Source organism: Drosophila ficusphila, unplaced genomic scaffold (genome assembly GCF_018152265.1).
Source record: "Drosophila ficusphila isolate 14025-0441.05 unplaced genomic scaffold, ASM1815226v1 contig_414, whole genome shotgun sequence".
NCBI lineage: Eukaryota > Metazoa > Arthropoda > Insecta > Diptera > Drosophilidae > Drosophila > Drosophila ficusphila.
In genome coordinates this window covers 9,643,065-9,669,418 of record NW_025064328.1, presented here as the reverse complement: position 1 = coordinate 9,669,418, position 26,354 = coordinate 9,643,065, and the positions used below count along the sequence as shown (strand labels likewise).

At 34.1% G+C, this 26,354-nt stretch overlaps 11 protein-coding genes and 1 long non-coding RNA gene across 16 annotated transcripts; 4 read left to right on the top strand and 8 right to left on the bottom strand.

Annotated features, from left to right (window-relative positions):
• Positions 1-6,765: 6,765 nt before the first annotated feature.
• LOC108090511 (bomanin Short 3-like) lies at positions 6,766-7,068 on the top strand. Its single transcript, XM_017189231.1, has 2 exons — positions 6,766-6,863; positions 6,933-7,068. The coding sequence occupies exons 1-2, from the start codon at positions 6,812-6,814 to the stop codon at positions 7,001-7,003; spliced, it is 123 nt and encodes a 40-aa protein (XP_017044720.1). The 5' UTR covers positions 6,766-6,811; the 3' UTR covers positions 7,004-7,068.
• On the bottom strand, positions 7,055-7,514 carry LOC108090512 (bomanin-065). The gene is made up of 2 exons (XM_017189232.2): positions 7,463-7,514; positions 7,055-7,395 (listed from the first exon to the last, which is right to left on the bottom strand). The coding sequence occupies exons 1-2, from the start codon at positions 7,512-7,514 to the stop codon at positions 7,325-7,327; spliced, it is 123 nt and encodes a 40-aa protein (XP_017044721.1). The 3' UTR covers positions 7,055-7,324.
• Positions 7,515-9,694: 2,180 nt separating this feature from the next.
• Positions 9,695-10,094, bottom strand: LOC108090507 (bomanin-836). The gene is made up of 2 exons (XM_017189223.1): positions 9,963-10,094; positions 9,695-9,905 (listed from the first exon to the last, which is right to left on the bottom strand). Exons 1-2 carry the CDS (start codon positions 10,024-10,026, stop codon positions 9,730-9,732), a joined length of 240 nt encoding a protein of 79 aa, XP_017044712.1. The 5' UTR covers positions 10,027-10,094; the 3' UTR covers positions 9,695-9,729.
• Positions 10,095-10,303: 209 nt separating this feature from the next.
• LOC108090513 (bomanin Short 3) lies at positions 10,304-10,725 on the bottom strand. Its single transcript, XM_017189233.2, has 2 exons — positions 10,572-10,725; positions 10,304-10,503 (listed from the first exon to the last, which is right to left on the bottom strand). Exons 1-2 carry the CDS (start codon positions 10,621-10,623, stop codon positions 10,436-10,438), a joined length of 120 nt encoding a protein of 39 aa, XP_017044722.1. The 5' UTR covers positions 10,624-10,725; the 3' UTR covers positions 10,304-10,435.
• A 1,483-nt stretch (positions 10,726-12,208) lies between these two features.
• On the bottom strand, positions 12,209-12,644 carry LOC108090509 (bomanin Short 2). The gene is made up of 2 exons (XM_017189229.2): positions 12,509-12,644; positions 12,209-12,441 (listed from the first exon to the last, which is right to left on the bottom strand). Exons 1-2 carry the CDS (start codon positions 12,564-12,566, stop codon positions 12,362-12,364), a joined length of 138 nt encoding a protein of 45 aa, XP_017044718.1. The 5' UTR covers positions 12,567-12,644; the 3' UTR covers positions 12,209-12,361.
• Positions 12,645-13,561: 917 nt separating this feature from the next.
• LOC108090505 (bomanin Bicipital 1) lies at positions 13,562-14,210 on the top strand. The gene is made up of 2 exons (XM_017189221.1): positions 13,562-13,697; positions 13,754-14,210. Exons 1-2 carry the CDS (start codon positions 13,640-13,642, stop codon positions 14,149-14,151), a joined length of 456 nt encoding a protein of 151 aa, XP_017044710.1. The 5' UTR covers positions 13,562-13,639; the 3' UTR covers positions 14,152-14,210.
• Positions 14,211-14,428: 218 nt separating this feature from the next.
• LOC108090510 (bomanin Short 2-like) lies at positions 14,429-14,853 on the bottom strand. The gene is made up of 2 exons (XM_017189230.1): positions 14,727-14,853; positions 14,429-14,661 (listed from the first exon to the last, which is right to left on the bottom strand). The coding sequence occupies exons 1-2, from the start codon at positions 14,782-14,784 to the stop codon at positions 14,585-14,587; spliced, it is 135 nt and encodes a 44-aa protein (XP_017044719.1). The 5' UTR covers positions 14,785-14,853; the 3' UTR covers positions 14,429-14,584.
• Positions 14,854-15,858: 1,005 nt separating this feature from the next.
• On the top strand, positions 15,859-16,394 carry LOC108090506 (bomanin Bicipital 1). The gene is made up of 2 exons (XM_017189222.1): positions 15,859-15,987; positions 16,049-16,394. Exons 1-2 carry the CDS (start codon positions 15,930-15,932, stop codon positions 16,360-16,362), a joined length of 372 nt encoding a protein of 123 aa, XP_017044711.1. The 5' UTR covers positions 15,859-15,929; the 3' UTR covers positions 16,363-16,394.
• Positions 16,395-17,566: 1,172 nt separating this feature from the next.
• LOC108090514 lies at positions 17,567-18,117 on the bottom strand. The gene is made up of 2 exons (XR_001771351.2): positions 17,919-18,117; positions 17,567-17,852 (listed from the first exon to the last, which is right to left on the bottom strand). It is a non-coding gene; the product is annotated as an uncharacterized LOC108090514 (long non-coding RNA).
• A 1,005-nt stretch (positions 18,118-19,122) lies between these two features.
• Positions 19,123-25,960, bottom strand: LOC108090508 (bomanin Short 1-like). 5 transcript variants are annotated; one of them, XR_001771350.2, is made up of 2 exons: positions 21,037-21,053; positions 19,123-19,431 (listed from the first exon to the last, which is right to left on the bottom strand). XR_001771350.2 is itself a non-coding variant. In XM_017189225.2 (2 exons), the coding sequence occupies exons 1-2, from the start codon at positions 19,549-19,551 to the stop codon at positions 19,322-19,324; spliced, it is 168 nt and encodes a 55-aa protein (XP_017044714.1). In that variant the 5' UTR covers positions 19,552-19,607; the 3' UTR covers positions 19,123-19,321. The 5 variants fall into 5 exon arrangements, 4 of the variants coding, with proteins under 4 accessions (XP_017044714.1, XP_017044715.1, XP_017044716.1 ...); XM_017189225.2 differs by lacking the exon at positions 21,037-21,053 and adding an exon at positions 19,494-19,607; XM_017189226.1 differs by lacking the exon at positions 19,123-19,431 and adding an exon at positions 20,876-20,974 and having other exon boundaries at positions 21,037-21,104.
• On the bottom strand, positions 22,999-23,235 carry LOC122320130 (bomanin Short 1-like). The gene is made up of 2 exons (XM_043208342.1): positions 23,178-23,235; positions 22,999-23,117 (listed from the first exon to the last, which is right to left on the bottom strand). The coding sequence occupies exons 1-2, from the start codon at positions 23,233-23,235 to the stop codon at positions 22,999-23,001; spliced, it is 177 nt and encodes a 58-aa protein (XP_043064277.1).
• LOC108090245 (bomanin Bicipital 1-like) lies at positions 24,257-24,719 on the top strand. The gene is made up of 2 exons (XM_017188841.1): positions 24,257-24,314; positions 24,376-24,719. The coding sequence occupies exons 1-2, from the start codon at positions 24,257-24,259 to the stop codon at positions 24,717-24,719; spliced, it is 402 nt and encodes a 133-aa protein (XP_017044330.1).
• Positions 25,961-26,354: the final 394 nt, after the last annotated feature.

Here is a 26,354-nt window from a genome sequence, read left to right as displayed (position 1 = left end):
CAGCTATTTATATATGTTCCATGATCCGCATTTCCCACAAAACAGGCAAACAAACATCCACCCATGTGGCCATTAGTGTCCGTCAAAGTGGAGAGTGGGTGGCAAAAGGGGGTGGCTGGGGTTATCAAAGTGTCAGTGCCACAACTTCAATGCCAATCCGAAGTCCTGCACTCAACACCAATTTACCGATTCCCACGAGACAATAATGTTTGTTCATGCTCGTAACGCTTAAACACATTAAAGCCCTCGACTACAAACGCCGGAATGATGAGTTGTCACTCCCCGGGAACAGGCCGCAATAACTGGGGGGGGTCACCACTCGAAACATGGTCATGGGATGGCCGTATCCATGTCCTTGTTCGAGTCCAAGTCCAAGTGCTTCCATCCCCCAGTTGATTAGCAATTTCGCTCACGTGGCGGCAAGGGCGAAGTGTGTTGACTGCCATGTCATTTGATGGAAATGAAAGGGTCAGCTGTCAGGGGATGCCACCAATGGTCACTGGTCAGTTACTGTTTCTGTTACTGTTCTGCTTTCAAAACTTTCCGGGGGGCTAACACTAAACAGATCCCGAGCTAAAACGTCTAACAAGGACAAGTTAAGACCTTTAATAATTGGCTTTATTACAACAAGTTTACGTTTCTTATTCCTTATCAAATTTTACTGTGTTAAAAATGGAATTAGTGTAAGCATTGTAAGAAATAAATTAAAAGAATTATATGCAGAAATGTATTTAATATTTAGTAATGTATTATTAAATATAGGGTTATTGTTTTGGACTTATAACAACAATACATGCATGTATGTTATTCCTTTATTTATTTATTCCTGCAGTAAATATTTGCATTGCAGAAAAGTACTAATTATTTTGTAATGTATACTTATATTTACGCTTATTTTTATCTCAAAATAAAAATGTCACTGAATGGGAATTGCTTAATAATTGCTTGCTTTAATACAAATTAAACTCCAGTTTAAAGTGACTTAAAACATAAACTGTTTTACAGTGGTTCCTACCTCCAAAAATGTTTTAATTCCATAAATGTGCGCCTAAGTACAGAAAAAAGGGGTGTGTCCAGCCTACGCACGACAGAAGTGAAACTTCTTCATCACTACTCATTTTTATACACTTGCAGAGCAAAAGGGTATTATAATTTCAGTCAGAAGTTTGCAACGCAGTGAAGGAGACACCTCAGACCCCATAAAGTACAGTCAGCGCCACAAAAAAAACCGCACTTTGAAGGTTTACGAATTTACAACTTTCAGGGCCTGTTGTTTCATTATATGATTGCGGATTCGCCCAATTTTTTTTTTAACAAGTTAACTGATGGTATGTTAATAAAAGTGCATACCAATTTTTATTTTAAATTTGTTTTTAATATTAATAAAATTTTTTTTTTTGGTTTCACCCTAGTTTTAACGACTTTTCACTATTATGGAAAACTTAAGGAAACAAATCATAAAATGTATAATAATGAAAAAATTGAACAAAAACTATTTTTTTCCAATTGAACACCTTTCTAACTATAACAAAAAATTTAATTCTGGGAAATTTAACAATGGACATATTTTTTTAATTTAGTTTAATACTAAGAAATGCCGCATTTGGCCTTAATTACAGATTTTACCCTATTGGGCATAGAATCGTAAATGGAACACAAATATTCCTTCGTTATATCGTGTATCCATACTTTTTCTATAATATGTGTTAGTTCCTCCATAGTTTTGGGCTTTCGCTTTCTTATTTTGGCACCCATATAGGCCCAAACATTCTCGATTGGATTAAGGTCTGGGCTGTTTCCTGGCCAATCTAAGGACTTTATGCCCAATTCTTCCTTCAAATTTGTTATCTTTAGATAGAAAAATGTTACATTTAACTGAAAAAGTTGTTTGGATAATAATCGGACACTGAGTAACTCACAGATCCCGCTCGATGGAAAGGTGCAGAATCATCCTGAAAAATGGGTTCATCTTCTTCTTCACTTATGGACTCCATGCTAGGCACAACTCCTCTTAAAATTATTTATTTGTATTTTTCTGCATTGACCATACCCTGAACCATTAAAATTGATTCCGTTTTATATTTGGATATGCATCCCCATACCATAACATACGCTGAATGCTTTCCTGTGGCTATGCAACAATGTTCAGAATAACGTTCCCCACGTCTACGGTGCACCTTGAGAATTCCATCAGATCCAATGAGATTAAATTTGGACTCATCTGAAAAAAGGACTCTTGACCAATCAGAAGCAGTCCAATTTTTCTTGTCCTTGGCCCAGTTTAGACAATTTTTTTCATTCGCGTATTCAAAAGTGGCTTTTTTGCAAAGTGGCTTGCGAACATTCCCATAGAGTTAAGCCGACGTTGAACAGTTCGCTCCGAAATATCTTTTGAAAACTGTTCATGTACCTCAGATCTTATCTGCATTGCAGTTTTGAAACGATTCTGCAGGCTCGTTCTCATAATAAAGCGATCTTCACGTGACGTGGTGCATTTTTTTTCACCTGTCCCTTTTTTCCTTTTTAATTCACCTGTCTGACGATATTTTTTTTAAAACGACGCACTGAGCTTTCATTGAAATGTGTTTCAGCCGCTATTTGCAGATTTGACTCATTTTGTTCAGCCAATAAAATAATTTTTTCTTTATGGCGATCAGTGAACTGCTTTTGCTTTGGCATGATTTTACTGGTGTCTTTACAAAAAAATTCTACCAAAAGCAACTTAAGCAATAGCGCTCTTCAAATGACGAAATTATGTCGAAAATAGTTAAGGGAAACCTCCCTAAAAAAATAATGCCCAGAGAATAAAATTTAGGGGAACCCAAGCATAGTGACTGCACGATTTCCAAATTTTTTTAAGTGCGGCTTTTTTTGTGGCGCTGACTGTATATATATTCTTGATCAGCATCACGAGCAGAATCGGAATACGTCTGTACGTCTGTCCGTCTGTCCATCTGTCCGTCTGTTCGTTTCCGCGCAAACTAGTCTCTCAGTTTTAAAGCTATCTTGCTGAAACTTTCCCAAAAGGTGTGTAATTATTGCACGCAGTATATAAGTCGGAACGGGCCGGATCGGCCGACTATAAAGGATAGCTCCCATACGAGGGAATGAAATGAAAAATTCTCACGCCGGTGTTTTTCGTCAGATCTACTTGAATTCTTCAAGATGGCGTTTTCTAACTGTTATTGAATTTCGGATTAAATTTGATCAAAATCGGATAACTCTATCATATAGCTGCCATAGGAGAGATCGAAAATTATATATAGAATTAATGGAAATAAATTGATAACATCGTTGTTTTTTATCCCATGATTTTTTGAATATCAAGTTTTTTAACAACGTTTATATTGAGAAAAAAGTTTCATAAAAATCGGTCATCTATATCTTATAGCTGCCATAGGAAAGATCGAAAAATTTATATCGAAATAATGGAAACAAATTTATAACATCGTTGTTTTTTTATCAGACAAGTATGATTTTTGGAATATAGAGTTTTCTTACGACTCTTGAATTACGAATTAAATTTGATCAAAATCGGACAACTATATCATATAGTCGACATTTGAACAATAGTCGAAAATACGGAAAATGAATAGAAAAATCGTCATAGCTTCGATACTGTTTAGCCTTTTTGTATTTAGTTCGACATATTTGATGACTGCAAGGGTATATAAGCTTCGGCTTGCCGAAGCTAGCTTCCTTTCTTGTTAAAATTGAAATTCTGTAGGAAACCGAATAAAAGCCTTATTATACGCTTCATTTTAGAGGTCTCGAAATGTGCTGGCGACTCTCAAAAGTTAACAAACCGATTGAGAAGAAGAAGAAGACAAATACATATCGATATGTGTTTTCATTTCTAGGTCAAATAAAATGGATAGAAATTATGGTGCCAATTAATATCTGTATGCAACCTGTTCGATTTGAATTCCTTTTGACATTCACACCTCTCACCCCTTTTTCAACTGCAACTTTGTGCGAGCGCGCTGAGAGCGCGCTGAGAGCGAGAAAGGATAGAGGAGGATAGAGACATCGTTCGTCAGCGGTTAGAAAGGGATGGGGATCCTCGCTTTTTCGTGACGGCAATTTTCGTGACGGTAATTTTCGTGACGGTCATGAATCGGTTTTACTCCGTCCCCGAAAATCCATAACGCGCCTAAAGAAGTTTCACTTCAAAAAAGTGAACACAATATGATATTCAAGTTTATGCATAAGGCCGCAGTTGGTTGCATCGTAAAACCAAATGGCGAGAGCTATAAAACTAACCGCAGCACAAAAAAAGGACAATAAAGGAGGCCAACGGTGGGGAAAAGGCAACAGAAATCAACAGAATGTAACCGCAAGCACGGACGCTTAGGCAATCAACTAACAGAATGCACACATGTTCAAAAGCACAGGTTTATGCCTTTCCCCTTACTTTTCGAGACACGCCCACTCCAGAGGCGTATGACGAAAACATTGTATCCTAAACCAAAAAAATCTAGAATACGTAACTTATTTCTTGAATATTAAAGAATATTAGTAATGGGTATCATTTGTTTCCATACCTGATACACCACTAAGTCCCCCTTTAAATAAGCTTGAGTACGACTCTGGTCCACTTACCAAACAATTTCACCACAGGTCGACAGTAAACTAATAGCAAACCAGCTGCCAAGGAAGCCATTATATTCAAACTGAGGCAAATAGAGTTGCAATTACACATACATAAATATAAGTGCACAGGAAAAAACAAAAATTTAGTTAAAGTTGTTGGGAAAAAATCCTTTAAAAAAACAAACAAAAAGCTGTTGAATGCTTAAGTTTTAAAAGAGTACCTGCAGAATATTTGGGGTAACTTATTTTAAATTTACAAAAAACACTGCACAGACCTACATTATTAAAAAACCTACTCAATATAAATTTTGTTCACTTCAAAGTTATTTACGATCTTGTTTAAAGAAATTGCAATTATTTGGAATTATACATTTTTTAAATATATTTTGATTTATATACAGATTTATTTATTATATATTCATCTATTATCACTTCACAGCTTTTCTTTTAAAGTAAAATTAAGTTAGCAATCATTTTGCGAATGGTGGTCTTGTCTAAAGTTTTTTTTTTATCATATTTGCAACAGTATTAAAGCCTCATTGATATAAACAATTTGGGTACCTCACACCAATCGATAAATTTTGGCCACCGGTTAGCGCTTTAATGGTGCCACAAAGTCAGCTCTTGGGCGTCTTTAATTCCTGAATAGCCTCTCGACTGGATGATTAACTTTTTCGAGAGACATGTGGCAGCTGTCGCTGCCCGCACCGCAGCGTAATTAAATTGTTAACGCACACGTGTCGGCTGTCCGTCTATCCATTCAGACATTTCCACGTGCAGCACATACTTACGTACGTATACGTACATCTGGCCGGAGTTCATTTATCCGTGATGCCATTTACGTTGACAACTGTGTAAAAAAACAACAACAATAACAGCAGCAGCATTTAGCACACGCGGCACTAATCCAGTGGATGAGTGGATGCTGGGTGCTCGAGTTGAACCCTTTCTCCGCCCCACTTGCACCACCTTTCTCCGCGAAACCAGCAAAACACCACCACCACCACCACCACCGAAATCGCTGGCAATCGCCTCAAGCCCCCCGAACCACTGTAAAAAAAACAAACACAATTTGCATGGAGCTCGGCTGGCGGTTTTAATGCTTCATTGGCTTAATTGCCAGTCATGTGCGAAAACACATGCACAGCTAGAACGGATTTAAAAATTTAAAGTCTACTAATATTTTGGTTTTTATTTTTGAATATTTCCATTTTTAAATTATTGAAGATTTTTATAAATATATTAAAATTATCAAAGAATTTTAATTTATTGACTACTAAAGTTATTAATCTATATTTGCTATTGTTTCTTTATGGGTCAGCTGAAATGGTTAATATTATTGACTGTTAAAAAATTAATTTTAATTAAATCGAATTTTAATACTTGATATTTTTGTTTGTGAACTTATAGGTATTTTCTTGTAATCAAAAATGTCCGCTGAAAGTGAAAAACAAATTAACACGAACTAATTGAAAATATTTAAAGCTAGAGATTTTTTTGAGTGGACCATTCCCGCTCAGACTTACTTATAAACAAACTCCGACAGACACACCTACATCAACTTTTGCGTGGCAAAGTTAATTCGACCACAAACACGTTCATTTACCTTTTTGCGGGGACATAGACACACAAATGCCAAAAACACATCGGACAAGTTGAAATCCAGTTAAAATAGAGAAAATTTGATCATGTTTTCAGTAGCTTTCCTACGAAAGTTAAGAAGGGAAAACTAATAAAATTGTTTATTTGACATATGTTCCCATAGATAATTTGTTGTTTGGTTTTCGTTTTTAGATTTAGTTTTTGATGTGAGACGGTAAAATTGTTTTAACAATGTTGTGAGCTTAAGGATGTATTTGCTTTAATTTTTTTAAATTTTAATATGTTTTTGGAAAAATCTTCAATAATTTATTCAAGTCTTTTACAGTAACTTTACGTATTTACGGTTTGCTTGCATAAAAGTATGTAATTCTCTGGAATCAATCAGTATATGTTTATTGTAGTCTCATGCAAATCTCTCACAAAGTTCTTTTGAAAAGATATATAAAACGAGATAGACTGCTGTTAAAATCAAGTTATGACGCATTTTTTAATATTCCAAAAGCCGTGCCATTATTTGAAAATGTGCGCAATTTGCTAATCAATCCGAGTTTGCGGGGCTATAAAAGAGACCTGTACTAAGCGATTTGCAAATTAGTCGTTGAAATCCAATCGCAATATGAAGCTGCTCTCGATCGCCTTTCTTTTGGGTCTGTTGGCTCTGGCCAGTGGTAAGTGAAAGGACACACAATATTATCCGGATTGAAAGCCAAGTTAAAACCTTCTTTTCTTTATTTTAGCCACTCCTCTTAATCCCGGCAATGTGATCATCAACGGGGACTGCCGAGTTTGCAATGTTCGCGGCGATTAAAACTAATAACTTAAGCTTGATTGTTGATTATTATGAAATAAAATAAGATCATTTGTACAGTTAAATTTAGTGTGATTTATTTTTCGGGTAATACAATTTTACATTCTTTAAAAAATCCTAAAGTGTGCTAAATATTTTGAAAAAAAATTTCTCCTTTACTTTTTTAAAAAAGCCTTACTTTATATAGTAAAGGCTTGACCCATTTGACTTGAATTTTTAATAAACATTCATTGGCTATGAAATTTTGGACTTAAATTTTGAATAAACATTCTTTTTCTATGAAATTTAAAGATTTTATTTTGTTGTAGAAATGGGTTACTTTTAGCCTCCATGCACATTACAACTTTTACAATCTCCATTTATAACAACGTCACCGGGGGTCAGTGGGGAAGCTATTGGAATAAGAAAATAAACAAAGTTGTAGACTTGAGTTGTAGATTTGATTTTAGGGTTACTCACCCATAGCTACAGCCAACAGACCAAATAAAAACACCAAAGAAATCCACTTCATTCTGTTAGCAGCGGTTCAACTTCAACTGAGGCAATGAATATTCAAAGTCTTCTTTTATAGGAACCCTTCAAGCTAAATTTTAAAAATTATTGGAAATTCCTGGAAATTGTAGTATAGAATTACAGGTCGAAGGTGTTAATCGGAAATTTCCCTGAAATGAGGTATACTTATTTACAGAGCCGATAACTAGAACAAATCAAATAATTTACAAAAAGCAGAATGAAAGTGCTGAAGCGTATATGGTATACCCTTGCAGTCATAAAAAAATGTTCAGCAAAATGCATAAAGACTAAACAGCAGCATCGAAGATATGGCGATTTTTTAGTCATTTTCTATATTTTTACGATAATTTCCATGGAAGATAACTCTATATTTAGAAATAGTGCGTGTATGATAAAAAATCAACCATGTTAAATTTTCGTTCCATTCTTTTTTTTCGATTTTTATATATATTTTATGATATATATCATGAAAATCATCCGACTTTACTGTAATTCAATTCTTAAAAAGGTCTTAGAAAACATCACTAAAAAAAAAAATCATTTCAGTATGATAAAAATCAACGTTTTTGGTGTTTATGTTGATCAAGAATGTATTAATTTTATGGGGCATGAGGTGTCTGCTTTACTGCGAAATCTCACTGAAATTATAATACTCTCTGCAAGGGTATACAATCGAGGATCTTATATTTCACCTTTGTATATAGAAAAAAAGAAAACAAATCGGGCAATATTCGGTTCAACTTTTTGTTATATTTAAAGAAATGTTTCAAATAAACAAGCATAAAAAAAACATATACATATGGGTGATTCCATATCAGATTTACAGTCGATATCGGGAAATTCGATGAGATATTTTTTTCATGCTCTTTATCGAAAATAAATCGACACGTATTTTTTATTTGGCTCAGAAAATTTTTTTGACAAAGTTATGATTTTTTGAATTTTTGATGAACTGCCCTTTTTTTTGATGACAGTCGCGTTTTCCAGCCCCAATAACTCGAAAACCGTACGTCGCAGAAAAAAAATGAATAGGAAGTAAAAATTTCATCCTTCCTTCTTCTTTGCAAAACTTTCGTGAAAAAATTTTTTTAACAATTTTTCACCACAAAAAGTTCAAATGTTTATAACAAATTCATTTTTCTCCAACTTGGACATTTTTGATTTTTTTTTTTTTTTCACAATAAATCCTTCAATTTCTTCTGATGAACATACTAAAATTTCAGAATGGGATCAAAATTAGTTTTTGAGTTATAGAATTAAATAGCATTAAAAATTCATTTTTTTGACCCTTACTATGCGCGCGCGAAGCGAATTGACACGCGGACCGTGCATGATAATCTTTAAAATTCTATAACTCAAAAACTAATTTTGATCCCATTCTGAAATTTTAGTATGTTCATCAGAAGAAATTGAAGGATTTATTGTGAAAAAAAAAAAAAAAATCAAAAATGTCCAAGTTGGAGAAAAATGAATTTGTTATAAACATTTGAACTTTTTGTGGTGAAAAATTGTTTAAAAAATTTTTTCACGAAAGTTTTGCAAAGAAGAAGGAAGGATGAAATTTTTACTTCCTATAGATTTTTTTCCTGCGACGTACGGTTTTCGAGTTATTGGGGCTGGAAAACGCGACTGTCATCAAAAAAAGGGCAGTTCATCAAAAATTCAAAAAATCATAACTTTGTCAAAAAAATTTTCTGAGCCAAATAAAAAATACGTGTCGATTTATTTTCGATAAAGAGCATGAAAAAATATCTCATCGAATTTCCCAATATCGACTGTAAATCTGATATGGAATCACCCATATATATCTCTTGCCAAAGACGGAAAAAATGTATGAATTAATTTATTATTGGAAAAAATTCGGACTATTATCGAAGCATTTATAAAAAAAAAATAGTAACATCTTAAAAGGTGCATAAAATATATTATTTTTAATCACTCAAAATCGGCACTTTCTTAAAGCCTTTTGTATAGGTTTTTCTTGGTATTTTTCCAAACCAAAGCGCCAACAAAATTTATCTTTAAGCATTAGGTGCAGTACTTGGCAGATTTTAAAACTTTAAAAGATAGGGAGGCAGTTGAACAGACTATACTGGGTCCAAAGAATATGTATATCAACCTAATACCATTTTGTTTTTAGTTTATAATGTTAATTGTTAAAAAATAAATAACACGAGATTTACGTGAACCTTTGATTTTTATTTAAAAATTAACTAAATAGTTAATGAACCAATTAATTGATAAATAATTCCAAAAATAATAGCTCCAGATGTCAGAGAGTAGGACATAGAACCAGATTGACCTGCCATGGGCATTACTATGTCATCATCATTTTCGGGCTTATTGCAGTCAATGCACTTCCCGTTAATATAGACTTTTCCTGGTGTGGCTATAAATAAAAAATTTAAATAACATTTATATATTTTTATATAGCTATAGTACTTACCGTTAACCGCAACCAACAGGCAACAGAGGAGCATCAAAGCACCGGCGATTTGGATCGAATTCATGTTTGACTTAGGGATTACGAATAACTCTGAACGAGAAAGCTCGAGTGCCCTGCTCTTTATATGGAATCAGTGTATAGTATTCCTCAGATTAAACAGGCATGTACAGTGTAACCTCAAGAAACAGAACAGATTGTGAGCTGATTGATAATAACGCTTTAATGTTTGCTGCACTCGATTAGTACTGCACTTTTCTGTAAACTGTTTTAAATAGTGGGAAAAACCTATATACTATGAAAGAAGATTAAAAAAACCCATATAATTAAATAAATTGCATAGGTTTACTTTGAGAAATGTTTTAATTAAACAGATTATTATTTCGAATTTTCACTACATTTTTTATGACTTAAAAATATTTGGCTGTGCGAACTTCAACTGGCTTGTGTTTGTGTTCCTTCATCTCAGCTTTTGTTTAAGCCCTCACATTGCAGACGCGGCAGTCGCCGTTGATAATGACATTGCCAGGATTCAGGGGGGTGGCTAAATGGGCAAACATTGACAATATAAATAAAATACAGTTCTCAAATAGTTTTATTTAATTTACTTACCGTTGGCCAGAGCCAGCAGACCCAAAACAAAGGCAAGCGACAGGAATTTCATGTTGTTGGTTTTGTGGTTTGTTGTTGCGGTTGAAGCAAGAGGATTTTCAGAAGACAACTGATGCTGTTGGCAGAGGAATCGACTGCTTATATAGCCCTAGACCTGAGTGAATAGGGCAAAAGCGGTCTGTCTTATCAAGTTGGCTGTAGCGACACCGGGAAAAGTCTGGTCAAGATTGGGGCTCACCCAGAACGAATCGCTCACATCAGAAAATCCCAATGCAGTAGTGCGATGTTCTCAATGAAACTGAGCGTAAACAAGTGCAGAGTGATAACCCGAGCTGCGAGATTGGCAAAAAGGGAAATCCAAGCTCGTTCGGAGCGAGACTCTGTTCACGTGCGCTGACCAGATTGCAAACCTGATTTCAATCCACTTGGCGCCCCTGCGATCTTTTCCAAGTATTTGCGACCTGTTCAACGTGTTCAATTCTGTCGAATCAATTACGCAAAACCTCTAAATTAACACCGGGTTTATTAGCTAGAATTCTGTCTTGGGACTGTTGGTAAGTTGGAAAGACTCTGGCTTGTCAAGGGATTCTCTAGGGACTCAACAATTGGTTACTCTTTAAAAAATTAAAATATTGTTTGTATGAACAGATAAATGGAACAACATTTAATTTTTGTAATGTCTTTTAAGTAAGCCGATCATATAATTTGCTAATGTACTTAACGCACGCACAGAAATTCTACTTTTCTTCAATTTATTTACAGTGTATTAAATGTAAAAACAACTACTTTTTTATATAACAAATTAAAGTTCATATTTTTAATCAACAGGTGAGGAAACAAATGGAAGGACGTTTCAACTCATTAAGGAAATAATATGTGTATACTTAATACGGTCGCAATGTCTCCCACAAAGCATTACAAATTCCTTATCACAATTCTCAGACTTACTAATAATGGTTTTCAGTTCCAATGCGCTTCTGGAGCTTAAGATTTATTTAAGACACAATACAATAACTAACTAAAAAAGTTTGATTATTACGTTATAAAGTACAAACAACTATCAGATACTTTTAACTAAGATGACCAATTCTTAAAAGCGCGAAAAATTAATGAATAATATAATATAAATATGTTATTATTTTGAATCGATTTTTCTATGCTACGTTTTGAATCCCAATAAATTCCTGATGGTCAAACTGACATTATTAGATGATGTTATATAAGTTTTATTTTAGTCAAGAACATATTTATTTTATATGGTCTCAAGTGCTTTCTTCTTTATGTGACAAACCTTTCAATAAATGCGGTATACCCTTTCATTCCAACAGTAATGTTTATAAAAAGTAAACAACTTTGTGTCTGAGATTACTAAAAAGATACGTGGTTTTGTCTTTCATGCAAATTATCACCTGCATTTTCTTAAAAGGCAACAGTGCGAATGTGCAATGTGTCAGTGTAAACTAAAACTAATACAAGTTGTAAACTAAATTACAATCCAAAAAATAAACCATTAAGTCCAAGCTTTTTCATAAAGATCAATGTGTTATTTTCTGTAAATCAATTTTTATTCGAAGAACTTGTTATCATCGAATTAAAAAACCAAATATTATTCTTTAAGTAAAAATAAACAATATAGATTCAGGTGTTTTTCATTTTTATTTTTGTCTTTGTATGGTTGTCATTTTTCTAAATCCTAGGTCTAATTTTTGTACAAGACGATTATCTGAATGATGTCTGGTGAACTTGAGGTAAGTTATGGCCTTGTGTTGATCCTCGGGCAAAAACCTTGTCTACTTGCCACCGTGAACATTGCAGTATTTGCAGTCGCCGTTGATAACAACATTTCCTGGATCGGGCGACAAGGGGACGGCTGTTGGGAATAAACAACAAATTAATGAATTAATTTAGCGATCTATTAACGAATAGACTTCACTCACCGTTGGCGAGAGCCAGCAGACCGAGAACAAAGACGGTGACGACTGAGAAGAATTTCATATTGATTCTGGATTGGTGGACTTGTGGATCCGGTTTTGGTGCTAAATGCGCTGTGCAATTGATTGGACTCAACTGATGCTCTCTGCTTGGCAGACCTGAGTTTATATAGCTGATTGCCGGCTCGTCGTAGAACGACTCAAGTGCAATGGGCCGACGAAAGGTTTTTGATAACCCTCGGCGTATGTGGCGCGTTTGGGAAAACACAGAAAGTTTAGACCTCCCCGTTATTGTCCGCTCAATAGCACTTTGTTTTTGCGTATTTAAATCTGGAAATTCCAGTCCAGTGTTTACGGGGAAGCAGATAAGTGTGCTAACTGGGTAGAAACCAAATTGGCCAGAGTCTACGACCGCAAGTATACAGATGTATTTCATTTTTCCATCTACCAGATAAAAGTCTTTAAAGCTTTATGTTTTTGTTTACGATTAAATTTGGTGTTATTTACCTTTAGTTTGTTCCTATAATTTGCTGCTCAAATAAAATCGAACACTGGGTCATAATAACATACAATATATGCATTTATTTTTCTAAATCGAAATGTGTTTAGAAATTGTCAGCACGTGCAGACAATTTTTAAGTAGCACCAAGTGAACAGTAAAATAAAATCAAATCGAAAAATATATGTTTTTAAGTAATATTCCAATTTAACTTGTATATATTTTATTTTCTTGTAAAATATATTATTATTAATTAATCAACTATTTATTATGTGAAAATCAAAATGGAGTCTCCTTCAATTTTAGCTCAAAATATTTTATCCAATATATACCTAATATTGGCCATTTAATATGAACAAAGTAAACGTTTCCATTTATTATAGTCATTCAACTTTTATTATTTAAAGTAATTAGTAATCTAATAGTTTCCTTGAATCTTTTATTGCAACAACAGTCAAGAGTTCAGCTTTGTCTCAAAATAGAGAAAATCATTGGCCTTACATATACCTAATATTACCCTTGAGTTGTTTAATATGCACTTGTATATATATACTATAGATTGTAGATTATAAATCGGAGCTAATCGGGACGGGTATAAAAGAAGGTGCCTGTGATCGAACAGGTTAGAGAGCCGCATAATGAAGTGCCTGACGCTATTTGCGCTTTTGTTCTTGGCAACGTTGGCCTTTGTGAGCGGTTAGTTCTGAAACTTAAGGGTTTCGCCCACAATATTAATTGCTTTTCATCCACAGCCGGCAAGGTCATGATCAACGGCAAGTGTGTAAACTGCTCCACCGACAAAACCACAACCTCCACCGCCACAACCACCCACAAACCTTCGACTGGCAAAGGAGGTGGTGGCAGGACCACTGCCAAGCCCAAGTCGAAATCCACTCCAGCCCGCAGGCAATCTTCCTCGGAGGAGGATGACGATGATGACCTTGGTGGCAGCTGGTCACTTCATCAATCTGGGGGATCGCAGTACATAGGAAGGCGTTCGAAGCGCCAAGGGGGTCAGTACATTGATCTCGGAAGAGGAGGAGGAGGTGGATGGTCAGGAGGTGGCGTCACCACCATCGATTCCCGTCCCTATCCCGGAGGAACCTTGGTGCGGAACAGTGACTGCGTCGGCTGTAACATTCGTGGTTAAATCACCAAATTAAATTACAAAATAAACGTTCAATAAAACATTTTTAAAAGAAAAACCAATACACATAGTATATAATATAGGTAATATATATTCCTTATCAGCAATTTCAAATCAGGCTATGTAAACATGCATTGCGTTTCATAAGATTTAAGGTGAATAATAAGTATTATATTTATGGAAATATTTTATTTTTTTCGTTACAACTTGATTGATAGCAAACTGATTTTGGTACTTTTATAATTATTAAAACCCTCAAACAATGAATACATTTCTCACGTTTGTGTAGGTAGGAAAGCGTTTTTTATTTTTTAATTTGTTTTTGTTTACATTTTATTTAAAACCTATGTTAAATTCTAGTGCAACATTATTAACATTTGCATTATGAACTGATTTCACTTATAAAATCCAAAACATTCAGGCCAAAAATCATATTTTAGTCTCCTCGAACATTGCAGTACTTGCAGTCGCCGTTGATAATCACATTTCCAGGATCGGGCGACAAGGGGGAAGCTATATGATATATGATATATGATTAATAAAATAACCAAGTAAGAAAACATATAATTAGTACTTACCGTTGGCAATAGCCAGCAAACCGAGCACAAACACGGTGACGACTGAGAAGAACTTCATATTGACTCTGGTATAGATTGAAATAGACGACTGGGTGAACTGGGCACTTGATTGGATCCAACTGATGCACTCGACTGGCGGTACCTGATTTTTATAGTAGAGAGTAGGCGACAGATCAGATTAAAAAAGACTCAAGAGCTAGGAGAGGATGTGACGCCATATTGACGCGCTGATAACCCTCGACCGAAAATAATCACCAATTGTTTTGCAAACGCTTTTTACCTTTTCATGTTATTGCATATATTGCAGATATTATGTTAAATTAAAAAATTAATGTTATTATCGATTTAAGACATAAATATTGATCAAATCAATTTCGTAACTGCAATTTTATATTAATATACCATACATTAATAAGAAAAAATCAAAATTAATATTATACAACAGAGCTGAAATAACAATGTTAAGTGGAGTAATATGAATCGGATTACAAACATATAATTGATAATACAATTTCAAATTAATATTATAGCACCACATTGCTATTACAATTGTTATCATCATCATCAATTGATAACTAATCTTACAAATATCAAAGTAATATAAGCAAGTCAGCAATTTTTAAACATAAAAAAATTTCTAGAATAGTAATAAGATACATAATTGATATGTGTAGTTGATAGTGAAAGAATTGATCATTTTCATTACTTATAAATCAAAAATTATTTGAATATTATAATATATAAAAAATGTATACATATAACTAAATGTTAAAAATTATAAAAAAAGTATAAATATTATTTTAATTTAATCTGTGCGATTTTGCGATCTTTGAAACACAAACGTTTGTTTTTTTTACTTTTTAGCAAACAAAGCTCTCTACAAAAGGTGAAATGCAAGTCAAGAAATCAATTCAAACACATCAACACATTGTTCAGTATTTTGACAAAATATACACAGACATACTTTTGTTTATTTTCTAGCTAAATAAGATCACAACAAAAGCTTGAGTTTGGTGGCTTCTGGAATTCCCCCAGCGTGGAATTACCAGTCAATTGAACTGGTTTCAGGTTAAATCTTTCGCCTTCCCGCCTTTTGTTTTGAGTCCGCTGCAATCTGCGTTCAATAACAAAGCGAGCGAGAACGCTTAAAAGCTTTCGGTTTTCGTGTGCCCCGAGCAGATTCATCTTTCACCCAGATCGAGAATGAAGTGCCTGATTCTGGCCATTGCAATTGCCGCTGTCCTGGTTTCCCAGGCCACAGGTGAGCACTTTATAGATTTATTTCAGCCGCACAATTCACCTGCTATTATTGTGCTCCACAGCTGGAAATGTGATTATCGGCGGCGTCTGCCGGGATTGCAGTCCGCCTGTGGCGGAAAACGTGGTGGTCGGTGGAAAAACCTACAGAACTGGCCGTCCGGGACAGGGAACCGTTTACATCAATTCCCCCGGCGCCTATCCAGGTGCCTTGGGTGGCCCAATCCACCGACCAGTGGCAGCTCCACCACGTATCGCTGTTGGAGGACCAGGAGGTGGCGTCCGGTATCCTGATGGGTACAGTGGTCGCCTGCCAGGAGGAACCTATCTGCACAACAAGGACTGCGTCGGCTGCAGCATCAGCGGGGGCGGTGACTGAAAATTAATAAAGTAATTATTTCATTAACAAGACTTTTCATTTATTTTTTATAATTGACAAGCAAAACAAAATGGCAAAAACAGTCGTGTTTATATGAAATGGGGCCCAACTTGTAAAAAATAAATGCATTTTAATTTTTCTCTTTATGCCTGAAACATGAAGAACTTATTTTGAAAATAATTTGAAAACTGAGAAATCTATATTGAAACAAGAAATGAAGCTAGCTTTGGAAAGGCTAAAAAACATTTATTAAGGCAGGTTCTTACCTTGTGGGGCCAAAAAATTGAAAAATTAATATTGCAAATATTAGCTTTTGAAAAAAATTACGATTTTCGCGTTTGTTTTCTCACTAATTATTTTCTAAAAAAAAACAGTTTTCAATATTTTTAGATAATCCTAGTTCATTAGATAAACGAAACAATTAGGAACATTTAAAAAAAAATTTAATGACGATTGGTTAATCCCAACGCCTTCAGTTTGGCCTCAGTTAACCGGTGCCCGACATGTGCTTCATGTAAAGGCTTGTAACTCTTGTAATTTATCAAACTTTGATCTGAAATTTTTTGAGCACATTTTTAAAACATATATCTATATGAAAAGCAGAAAAAATCGATTTTGTACCCATCAAGGTGAGAACCTGCTTTAAGTTTTTATATTTATGAAAGCTTTATGATTTAGTCGTCCGATTTTTAGGAAACTTAATTTGAAATTCAGGAGTCGTAAATCTAAAAATCATGATTGTCTGATGATAAACAACGATCCTATCATTTTATTTTCCTGAATATATATTTCGATATATATAGATTTCTCAATCTTTCCTATGACAGCTATATAATATAGTTGTCCGATTCTTAAGATATTTTTTTTTTGATCAAGGATAGTTACAAAATTGGATGTTCTAAAAATCATGGTCGTAGGATACAACGACATAATCATTTTTTCCTTTTTTTTTATATATATATGGCTATACGATATAGTTATCTGATTTTGATTAAATTTAATTCGAAATTAAAATGTAGTTAGAATTACAATTTGGAAGATATCAAGAAAAAAATAGCTTTATTTCATGTTTATAACAAAAATGTGCTGTTATCCGCTGATCGTGTAAAACAAAATAGACTTCATAGCACATGCATTGGTTTTTTTTTATTTTAATACATTTATTCAACGGATAAAAATACTATACATTTTCCGAACAATGGGCTAAATAAATCAACATTTTTTTTTTATTAAATCCAAACAAAACACTGCAAAATGAATGTACACAGGAAATATAAATACAACATACATTCCATATATTCCATGTATTTCTATGATATTATAATTTCAGTCGAAAGTTGTCAAAGGAGTAAAGGAGACCCCACACAGTACATATATTCTTGATCAGCATCACCATCTGAATCATTCATCCCCGTCATAGGAGTAATCTTCACCTTGTCCGCCTTTATCACTTCCGCCTTTATTCATAATGCAAGGGGACAAGGGGTAAGCTAAGTAATAATATAGGATTAATAATATGTATAACCAAGTAGGCTACTAAACAATTTATTACTTACCGTTGCCAATAGCCAGCAAACTGAGCACAAATACGATAATAACTGCGAAGAACTTCATGGTAAATCCGGAATAGACGAATAAGATTCAACTGATGCATTCGAATGGCGGTACCTGGTCTTTTATACCCCTGAGTAGGTAAGAGATCAAATAAAAAAAAATAGAGCTTTTACAAGATGTGACGCCATATTGGCGCGCTGATAACCCTCGACCGAAATATAATTACCAATGGCAATCTGTCAAAAATTCGCACCGAAGAAAAATCAACAATAAATTAAACAAGAAAATAAGCTTATACATATACCCTTGCATAAAAACATCAAAGCTCTTTCGATTTTTCTATACATTTCCCATATTTTCGACTATTGTTCATATGGCAGCTATATCATATAGTTGTCCGATTTTGATCAAATTTAATTTGTAATTCAAGAGTCGTTCGAAAACTCCATATTCCTAAAATGGTGCTTGTCTGATGAAGAACAACGATGCTATAATTTTATTCCCGTTATTTCTATATACATTTTTCTATCTTTCCTATGATAGCTATATGATAACGTTGTCGGATTTTAATGCAATTTTTTTCTCGATTCAAGGGTTATTAAAAAGATCCATGTTTTGAAATGCATGCCCATGGGGTTAAAAACAACGACGTTACATTGTTTTTCCATTGTTTATATATATATTTTTCAATCTTTCCTATGGCAGCTATATGAAAGAGTTATCCGATTTTGATAAAATTTAATCCGAAATTCAATAGTAGTTAGAAAACGCCATCTGAAAGAAATCAAGTCGATCTGATCAAAAACAACTACACAACTTTTTTTTTGTAAGGTTTCAGCAAGATACATAGCTTTTAAACTGAGAGACTAGTTTGAAGAGAAACAAACGGACAGACGTACAGACGTATTTCGATTCAGATGGTGTTGCTGATCAAGAATATACATACTTTATGGGGTCTGAGGTGTCTCCTTCACTGCGTTGCAAACTTCTGACTGAAATTATAAATTATTATTTTTATTATATTTTTATTATAATATTTTTATTATAATAATAAAAATGGGACGACTATATCATATAGCTATCATATGGGTATAGCTTCGATGTTGTTTAGCCTTTATGTATATGGTTCGATATATTTGATGTCTGCAAGGGTATATAAGCTTCAGCTGGCCATGGCTATGCGCAGATATCGTAAAACACAACAGCTTCATAGCACTTATATATTGGTTTGTTTTTATTTAAATTCATTTTTATTTAAATTCATTCAAGGGGGTGATTAAATCAACATTTGGTTTGTTGATCCAGGACATTTAAAACACTGTAAATTAAATGTATATGGAAATAGAAAATTAATATATATTCCATAAATTCTATTAATTTCTGTAGTATTATTTATATTATAATTTCATTCATCATCGTAATAGAGTTCTTCACCAGGGCCTCCTGAATTAAAAAAATTGCAGTATTTGCAGTCACGTCCTATTTGTATTCTATTGGGATCAGGCAAAGGAGCGGCTAATTAATAGTATAAGATTTATAATAAATGGAAGTAGGCAACTCAATAAATTTTTACCTACCGTTGGCAATAGCCAGCAAACTGAGCACAAACACGGTGACGACCAAGAAGAACTTCATATTGAATATGGTACAGATTGAAACAGACGACTGGGTGAACGGGGCCCTTGCTTGGATCCAACTGATGCACTCGACTGACGATACCTGATTTTTTATAGTAGAGATTAGGCAACAGATCAGATTAAAAAAGACTCAAGAGCTATGAAAGGATGTGACGCCATATTGACGCGCTGATAACCCTCGACCTCGATTTGTAAAGGCTTTTTACCTTTTTTTTAAATTAAATTAAGTCTGCTTTTATATGATGTTACTGCTTATGCAAATTATTGTGATTGTAGATTTAAGATATAATTATTGAACAAATCAATTTCGTAACTGCGATTTAATATCAATATACCATACATTTATAATAAAATATAAAATTAAATTTATAATATAGAGCTGAAATAACAATGCTAAGTGGAGTAATATGAATCGGATATAACAAACATTTAATTAATATTACAATGCCAAATTAAACTTATAACACCAAATTGCTATTACAATTGATATCATAATCATCAATTGATAATTAATCTTACAAGTATCAAATTAATGTGAGTAAGCTATGTATATCATTTTTACTATCAATTATTACTAGAATATTAAATATATAATTGTTGATGATGAAAGAATAGATAATTTAAATTACTTAGATATCTAAAATTACTAGAATATTACAATATGTATATAAAAAATATACATTACTAAGAGTTAACAAATTATAAAAAAAAAAATAAATAAAATTTGAAACACAAACGTTTGTTTATTACTTTTTAGCAATCAAAGCTCTCGACAAAAGGTGAAATGCAAGTCAAGAAATCAATTCAAAAACATCAACACAATGCTTAGTGTTTTGCCTCGAGCAGATTCATCTTTCACCCAGATCGAAAATGAAGTGCCAGATTTTGGCCTTTGCAATTGCCGATGTCCTGGTTTCCCAGGCCACAGGTGAGCATTTAATAGATTTATTTGAGCAGCAGAATTCACCTGCTATTATTGTGTTCCGCCGGTGGCGCAAAACGTGGTGGTCGCCTGCCAGGAGGAACCTATCTGCACAACAAGGACTGCGTCGGCTGCAGCATCAGCGGGGGCGGCGACTGAAGACGGCTCAGAAGATGACTTCAACCCCAACCCGACCCTATCCCGGAGGAACCTTGGTACATTCCAACATTCTTGGAACATTCCAACATTAACCACAACAATTAATTCCTTTTTTGATTGCAAGAATTTTTTTTATTGTAAATTTTTCTTTGATTTCATATTATTTGACAAAAAAGTTTAATCCTAGTGCAACATTGTAATCATTTGCTTTATGAACTGGTAAGCCTGAAAACCTCAATAGCATATTGGCCACAACTCATCTATTTGCCTCCACTGACATCGCAGTTCAGGCAGTCACCGTTGATTATTACATTTCCAGGATCGGGCGACAAGGGGGAAGCTAAGTAATAATATAGGATAAATAATTTATCCAAGTATGCAACCAAACAAATATTTACTTACCGTTGGCAATAGCCAGCAAACCGATCACAAACGCGGTAACGACTGCTAAGAACTTCATGGTAATTCTGGAATCGACGAATAGGATCCAACTGTTGCACCATATCAGGCGGCACCTGATATTTATACCCAAGAGTGGGTGACATATCAGATAAAGAAAACTAGAGCTTATAGAAGATGTGACGCCGTATTGGCGCGCTGATAACCCTCGACCGAAATATAATTAGCAATTGTTTTTTTTTTTGCTTATATTGTCTTCATTTTAGGGAAAACCCCAAATGCAACAGGTCAAAAAATTGCACCAAAGAAAAAACCAACAATAAATAATAACAAATTATTGTGATTAGCTTTTTCACGAAAACAAACAAAGTCATGAATAATCCATTAAATAATATACATATTAAGATATAAAAACTAGGTTAATGTGAAGCTTGCATGCAATTTGTGATATCAATTATCAATTTAAACTAAGAAGAATACATATGTAACAATATTTCATTCAAGTTATTTCTTATTTGTACTTAGTTTTTAAATATAACTGGAAAAATATTACTAATTAAAAAAAATTGGATTTACAAGATTACATAATTTATATTACTTTAATATAATATTTTTACAAATATTATATTTAACATCCATAAATGATCAAATTATAAAAAATACATATATAAGCGATCTTTGCGTTTTTATAATCTTTGCACAAACGTTTGTTTTTAATGTTTAGCTTAGAGAGATCACCACCTACGAAGGAGTCCTAAAAATATTTTGTATGTCAAAAAAAGATAAGAAATCAACTGCATCCACATGCATAAATCACAACATAACCTTGAGTGTTTAATGACTTCTGGAATTCCCCGATCGTGGAATTACCACTCAATTAATTTTGTTTGGGCTTTATCTCTCACCTTCCTATCTTTGGGTTTGAGATCGCTACAATATGCATTTGATAACAAGCTAACGAGACGGGTATGAAGCTTTCGTTTTTCGTGTGCCTCGAGCAGACTCATCTTTTACCCAGATCGAGAGTGAAGTGCCTGATTTTGGCCTTTGCATTTGGGGCTCTTCTGGTTTCCCAGGCCACAGGTAAGCTTGCGATGGATTTATTTCAACTGCACAATTCACCTGGCCGACCGGGACAGGGAACCGTCTACATCAACTCCCCCACCGCCTATCCAAATGCTTTGGAAGGGCCCATTCAGCAGCCGGGGGCAAGTCCACCACCTGCTTCAGCCAAAGTACTGGACGGTGGCTTCCAGTATCTTGATGGGTACAGTGGTCTCCTGCCAGGATCAGCGGGGGCGGCGACCGAAAACTGCAAATTACTAATTGCAATTGTAAACTGCTAATTACTTATTTGCAATTGTAAATTCTTTGGAGTTATTCCTATCTATCAAAGTTGCAATAAATTAAAATCTTACTTTTGACGTCAAATGTTTTTTTTTTTTTTTATATCGATTTTACCGATGTTAATTGTAAAATGGGCACCAAAAAAGTTTTAAGGTAAATAAGTTTCCACATTTAAAAATCCTGATATGCTGAATTTTTATTTAATTTGTTGGCCCTTCCTGTTCAAAAATGGATAACATTTTATTTCGCAAAAATTTTTATAAAGAGCACTCCTCTAGTTTTCCTAAACTTTCCATTTATTTTCTCATTTCTAGGGCAGTTACATGATGTATCAATTTTTGAAACGAATGGCTTAATGTTAAGCAACATGCTTGATATCGAACAATATCGAAGCTATGACGTTAAATACATTTTAAATACATTTAACGGATATCATATTTCAAATAGGCTGAATAAATCAACGTTTGGTTTTTTAATTCATGTCACTAAAATGCAAAATAAATGTATAATGGATATACAATATATATTTTATAAATATTCCATATGTTCTATTCATTTCTGTATTATTATTATTTCACTCAGAAGTTGTCAATGCAGCGAAGAAGACCCAATACTTGATCAGCAGCACCATCTGGAACAATCATCATCGTACTCTTCTTCACTTCTGCCTACAGTGATATGGCAGTTTATGCAGTTACCGTTTATATATATATTATCGGGATCTGGCATGGGGATGGCTAAGTAATAAAATAAGATTAATTATAAATTGAAGAAGGCAACTAAAAAGTTTTACTTACCGTTGGCAATAGCCAGCAAACTGAGCACAAACACTGCGAAGACTGCGAAGAACTTCATGGTAAATTCGGAACAGACGAATAGGATCGAATTGATGTACTCTAATGGCGGCACCTGATCTTTTATACCCAAGAGTAGGTGGCATATCAGATAAAGAAAACTAAAGCTTATAACGCCGATAACCCTCGACCGAAATATATTTACCAATTGTTTTTTTTTTCCTTATATTGTTTTCATTTTAGGGAAAATCCCAAATGCAATCAGTCAAAAATTAGCACCGAAGAAAAAACAACAATAAATAATAACAATTTATTGTGATTAGCTTTTTCACGAAAAAACATAGTCATGAATAATCCATTAAATAATATACATATTAAGATATAGAAACGAGATTAATGTAAAGCTTGTATGGAATTTGCATTACAAATATAAAATTAATATTAGTAGAATATACATATAATCAAAAGACAATGTCATATTGATATTTGTGATATCAATTAACAATTTAAACTTAGAAGAATATTTATGTAACAATATTTCATTCAAATTATTACTTATTTGTACTTAGTTTTTAAATATAACTAGAATATTATTACTATTTAAAAAAATTGTATTTACAAGATTACATAATTTACATTACTTTAATATAATATTTTAACAAATATTATATTTAACATCCATAAATGATCAAATTATAAAAAATACATATATAAGCGATCTTTCTGTTTTTATAATCTTTGCACAAACGTTTGTTTTTTATTTTTAGCTTAGAGAGATCACCACTTACGAAGGAGTGCTAAAAATATTTTGTGTGTCAACAATATGACGAAATGCAAGATAAGAAATCAACTGCATACACATGCATAAATGCGTTTATTTTCTAGCTTAATAAGATCACAACATAAGCTGGAGTGTTTAATGACTTCTGGAATTCCCCGATCGTGGAATTACCACTCAATTAATTTTGTTTGGGCTTTATCTCTCACCTTCCTGTCTTTGGGTTTGAGATCGCTACAATATGCATTTAAAGCTTTCGGTTTTCCTGTGCCTCGAGCAGACTCATCTTTTACCCAGATCGAGAATGAAGTGCCTGATTTTGGCCTTTGCAATTGCCGCTGTTCTAGTTTCCCAGGTCACAGGTAAGCTTGCGATGGATTTATTTCAACCGCACAATTCACCTGCTATTATTGTGATCCACAGCTGAAAATGTGATTTTCGGCGGAGTCTGCCGGGATTGCAGTCCGCCGGTTGCGGAAAACGTGGTGGTAGGTTGTGAAATCTACAGAACTGGCCGACCGGGACAGGGAACCGTCTACATCAACTCCCCCAGCGCCTATCCAAATGCTTTGGAAGGGCCCATTCAACAGCCGGTGGCAAGTCCACCACCTGCTTCAGCCAAAGTACTGGACGGCGGCGTCCGGTATCCTGATGGGTACAGTGGTCTCCTGCCTGAAGGAACCTACCTGCACAACGAGGACTGCGTCGGCTGCAGCATCAGCGGGGGCGGCGACCGAAAACTGCTAAATTCTAATTTGCAATTGTAAATTATATGGAGTTAGTTTGAGCTAGAGCATTCCTATCTATCAAAGTTGTTCGAAGCAAACATATAATGGGCTTCGTTGAGAGCTTACAATAAATTAAAAACTTACTTTTGACGTCCATGTATAAGTCTACATTGCAATGCATTGGCTTGGGTAAAGATATGCAGATAATGAAAAAAAAAACAAGAAAGGAAGCAAGCTTCGGCAAGCCGAAGCTTATATATCCTTGCGGTCATCAAATACGTCGAACTAAATACATAAAGGCTCGACTCTTGTTCATATGACAGCTATTTGATATAGTTGTCCGATTTTTATGAAGCTTAATTCGATGCCATAGGAAAGATCGAAAAATCTATTTAGAATTAAGGGAAATTAAATGATAACATCCTTGTTTTTCATCAGAAAGTTATGATTTTTGAAATATAGAGTTTTCTAACGACTCTTGAATAACGAATTGAAATTCATCAAAATTGGACGACTATATCATATAGCTGCCATATAAACAATAGTCGAAAATATATGCAAAATTAATAGAAAAAACGTTATAGCTTCGATGCTGTTTAGCCTTTATGTATTTTGTTCGACTGCAAGGGTATATACGCTTCGGCTTGCCGAAGCTAGCTGCCTGTCTTGTTTTTAATCATCTCTATTCTAAATGTTTAAGGTTTTTTGGTATTATATATATTAAGCTCTACCAGAAAGTACATAGAACATTTGGTCAGAATATTGATCGCTGAGAATCTAGCACAATAGGAGGAGGAGGAGACGGGTCAGGAGGTGGCATCACTAGCATCGATTCCCGTTCCTATCGCCTGTAACATTCGTGGTATATTTTAATTTTACCGATAAAAGTTAATTAAAATCGAACTGCATATAATTACATTCATAACTTTTTTAACTATGTAATTGTAAGATTTTTTTATTGGGATTTTTTCTTTGATTTCAATTTATTTCACACCAAAGTTGAAATCTAGTGCAACGTTATTAACATTTGCATTATGAACTAGTAAGCCTGTCAACCTCCAAAGCATTTTGGCCAGAACTCATCTATTTGCCTCCAGTGACATCGCAGTTCAGTTCACCGCTGATAATAACATTTCCAGGATCGGGCGACAAAGGGGTAGCTAAGTAATAATATAGAATAAATAATTTAACCAAGTATGCAACCAAACAAATATTTACTTACCGTTGGCAATAGCCAGCAAGCCGAGCACAAACACGGTAACGACTGCTAAGAACTTCATGGTAATTCTGGAATCGACAAATAGGATCCAACTGATGCACTCTTATGGCGGCTCCTGATCTTTTATACCCAAGAGTAGGTGACATATCAGATAAAAACTACTATAGCTTTCAGAAGATGTGACGCCTTATTGGCGCGCTGATAACCCGCGACCGAAATATAATTGCCAATTGTTTTTTTTTTTTTTTGCTTATATTGTTTTCATTTTAGGGAAAATTTCAAATGCAATCAGTCAAAAATTAACACCGAAGAAAAAACAACAATAAAAAATAACAATCGTATTGAAAAAAACAAAAATATCGTATTGATATTTGTGATATCAATTATCAATTTTAACTAAGTATAATATATAACTGATTTAACAATATTTCAGTTAAGCTACACCCATATGTGTG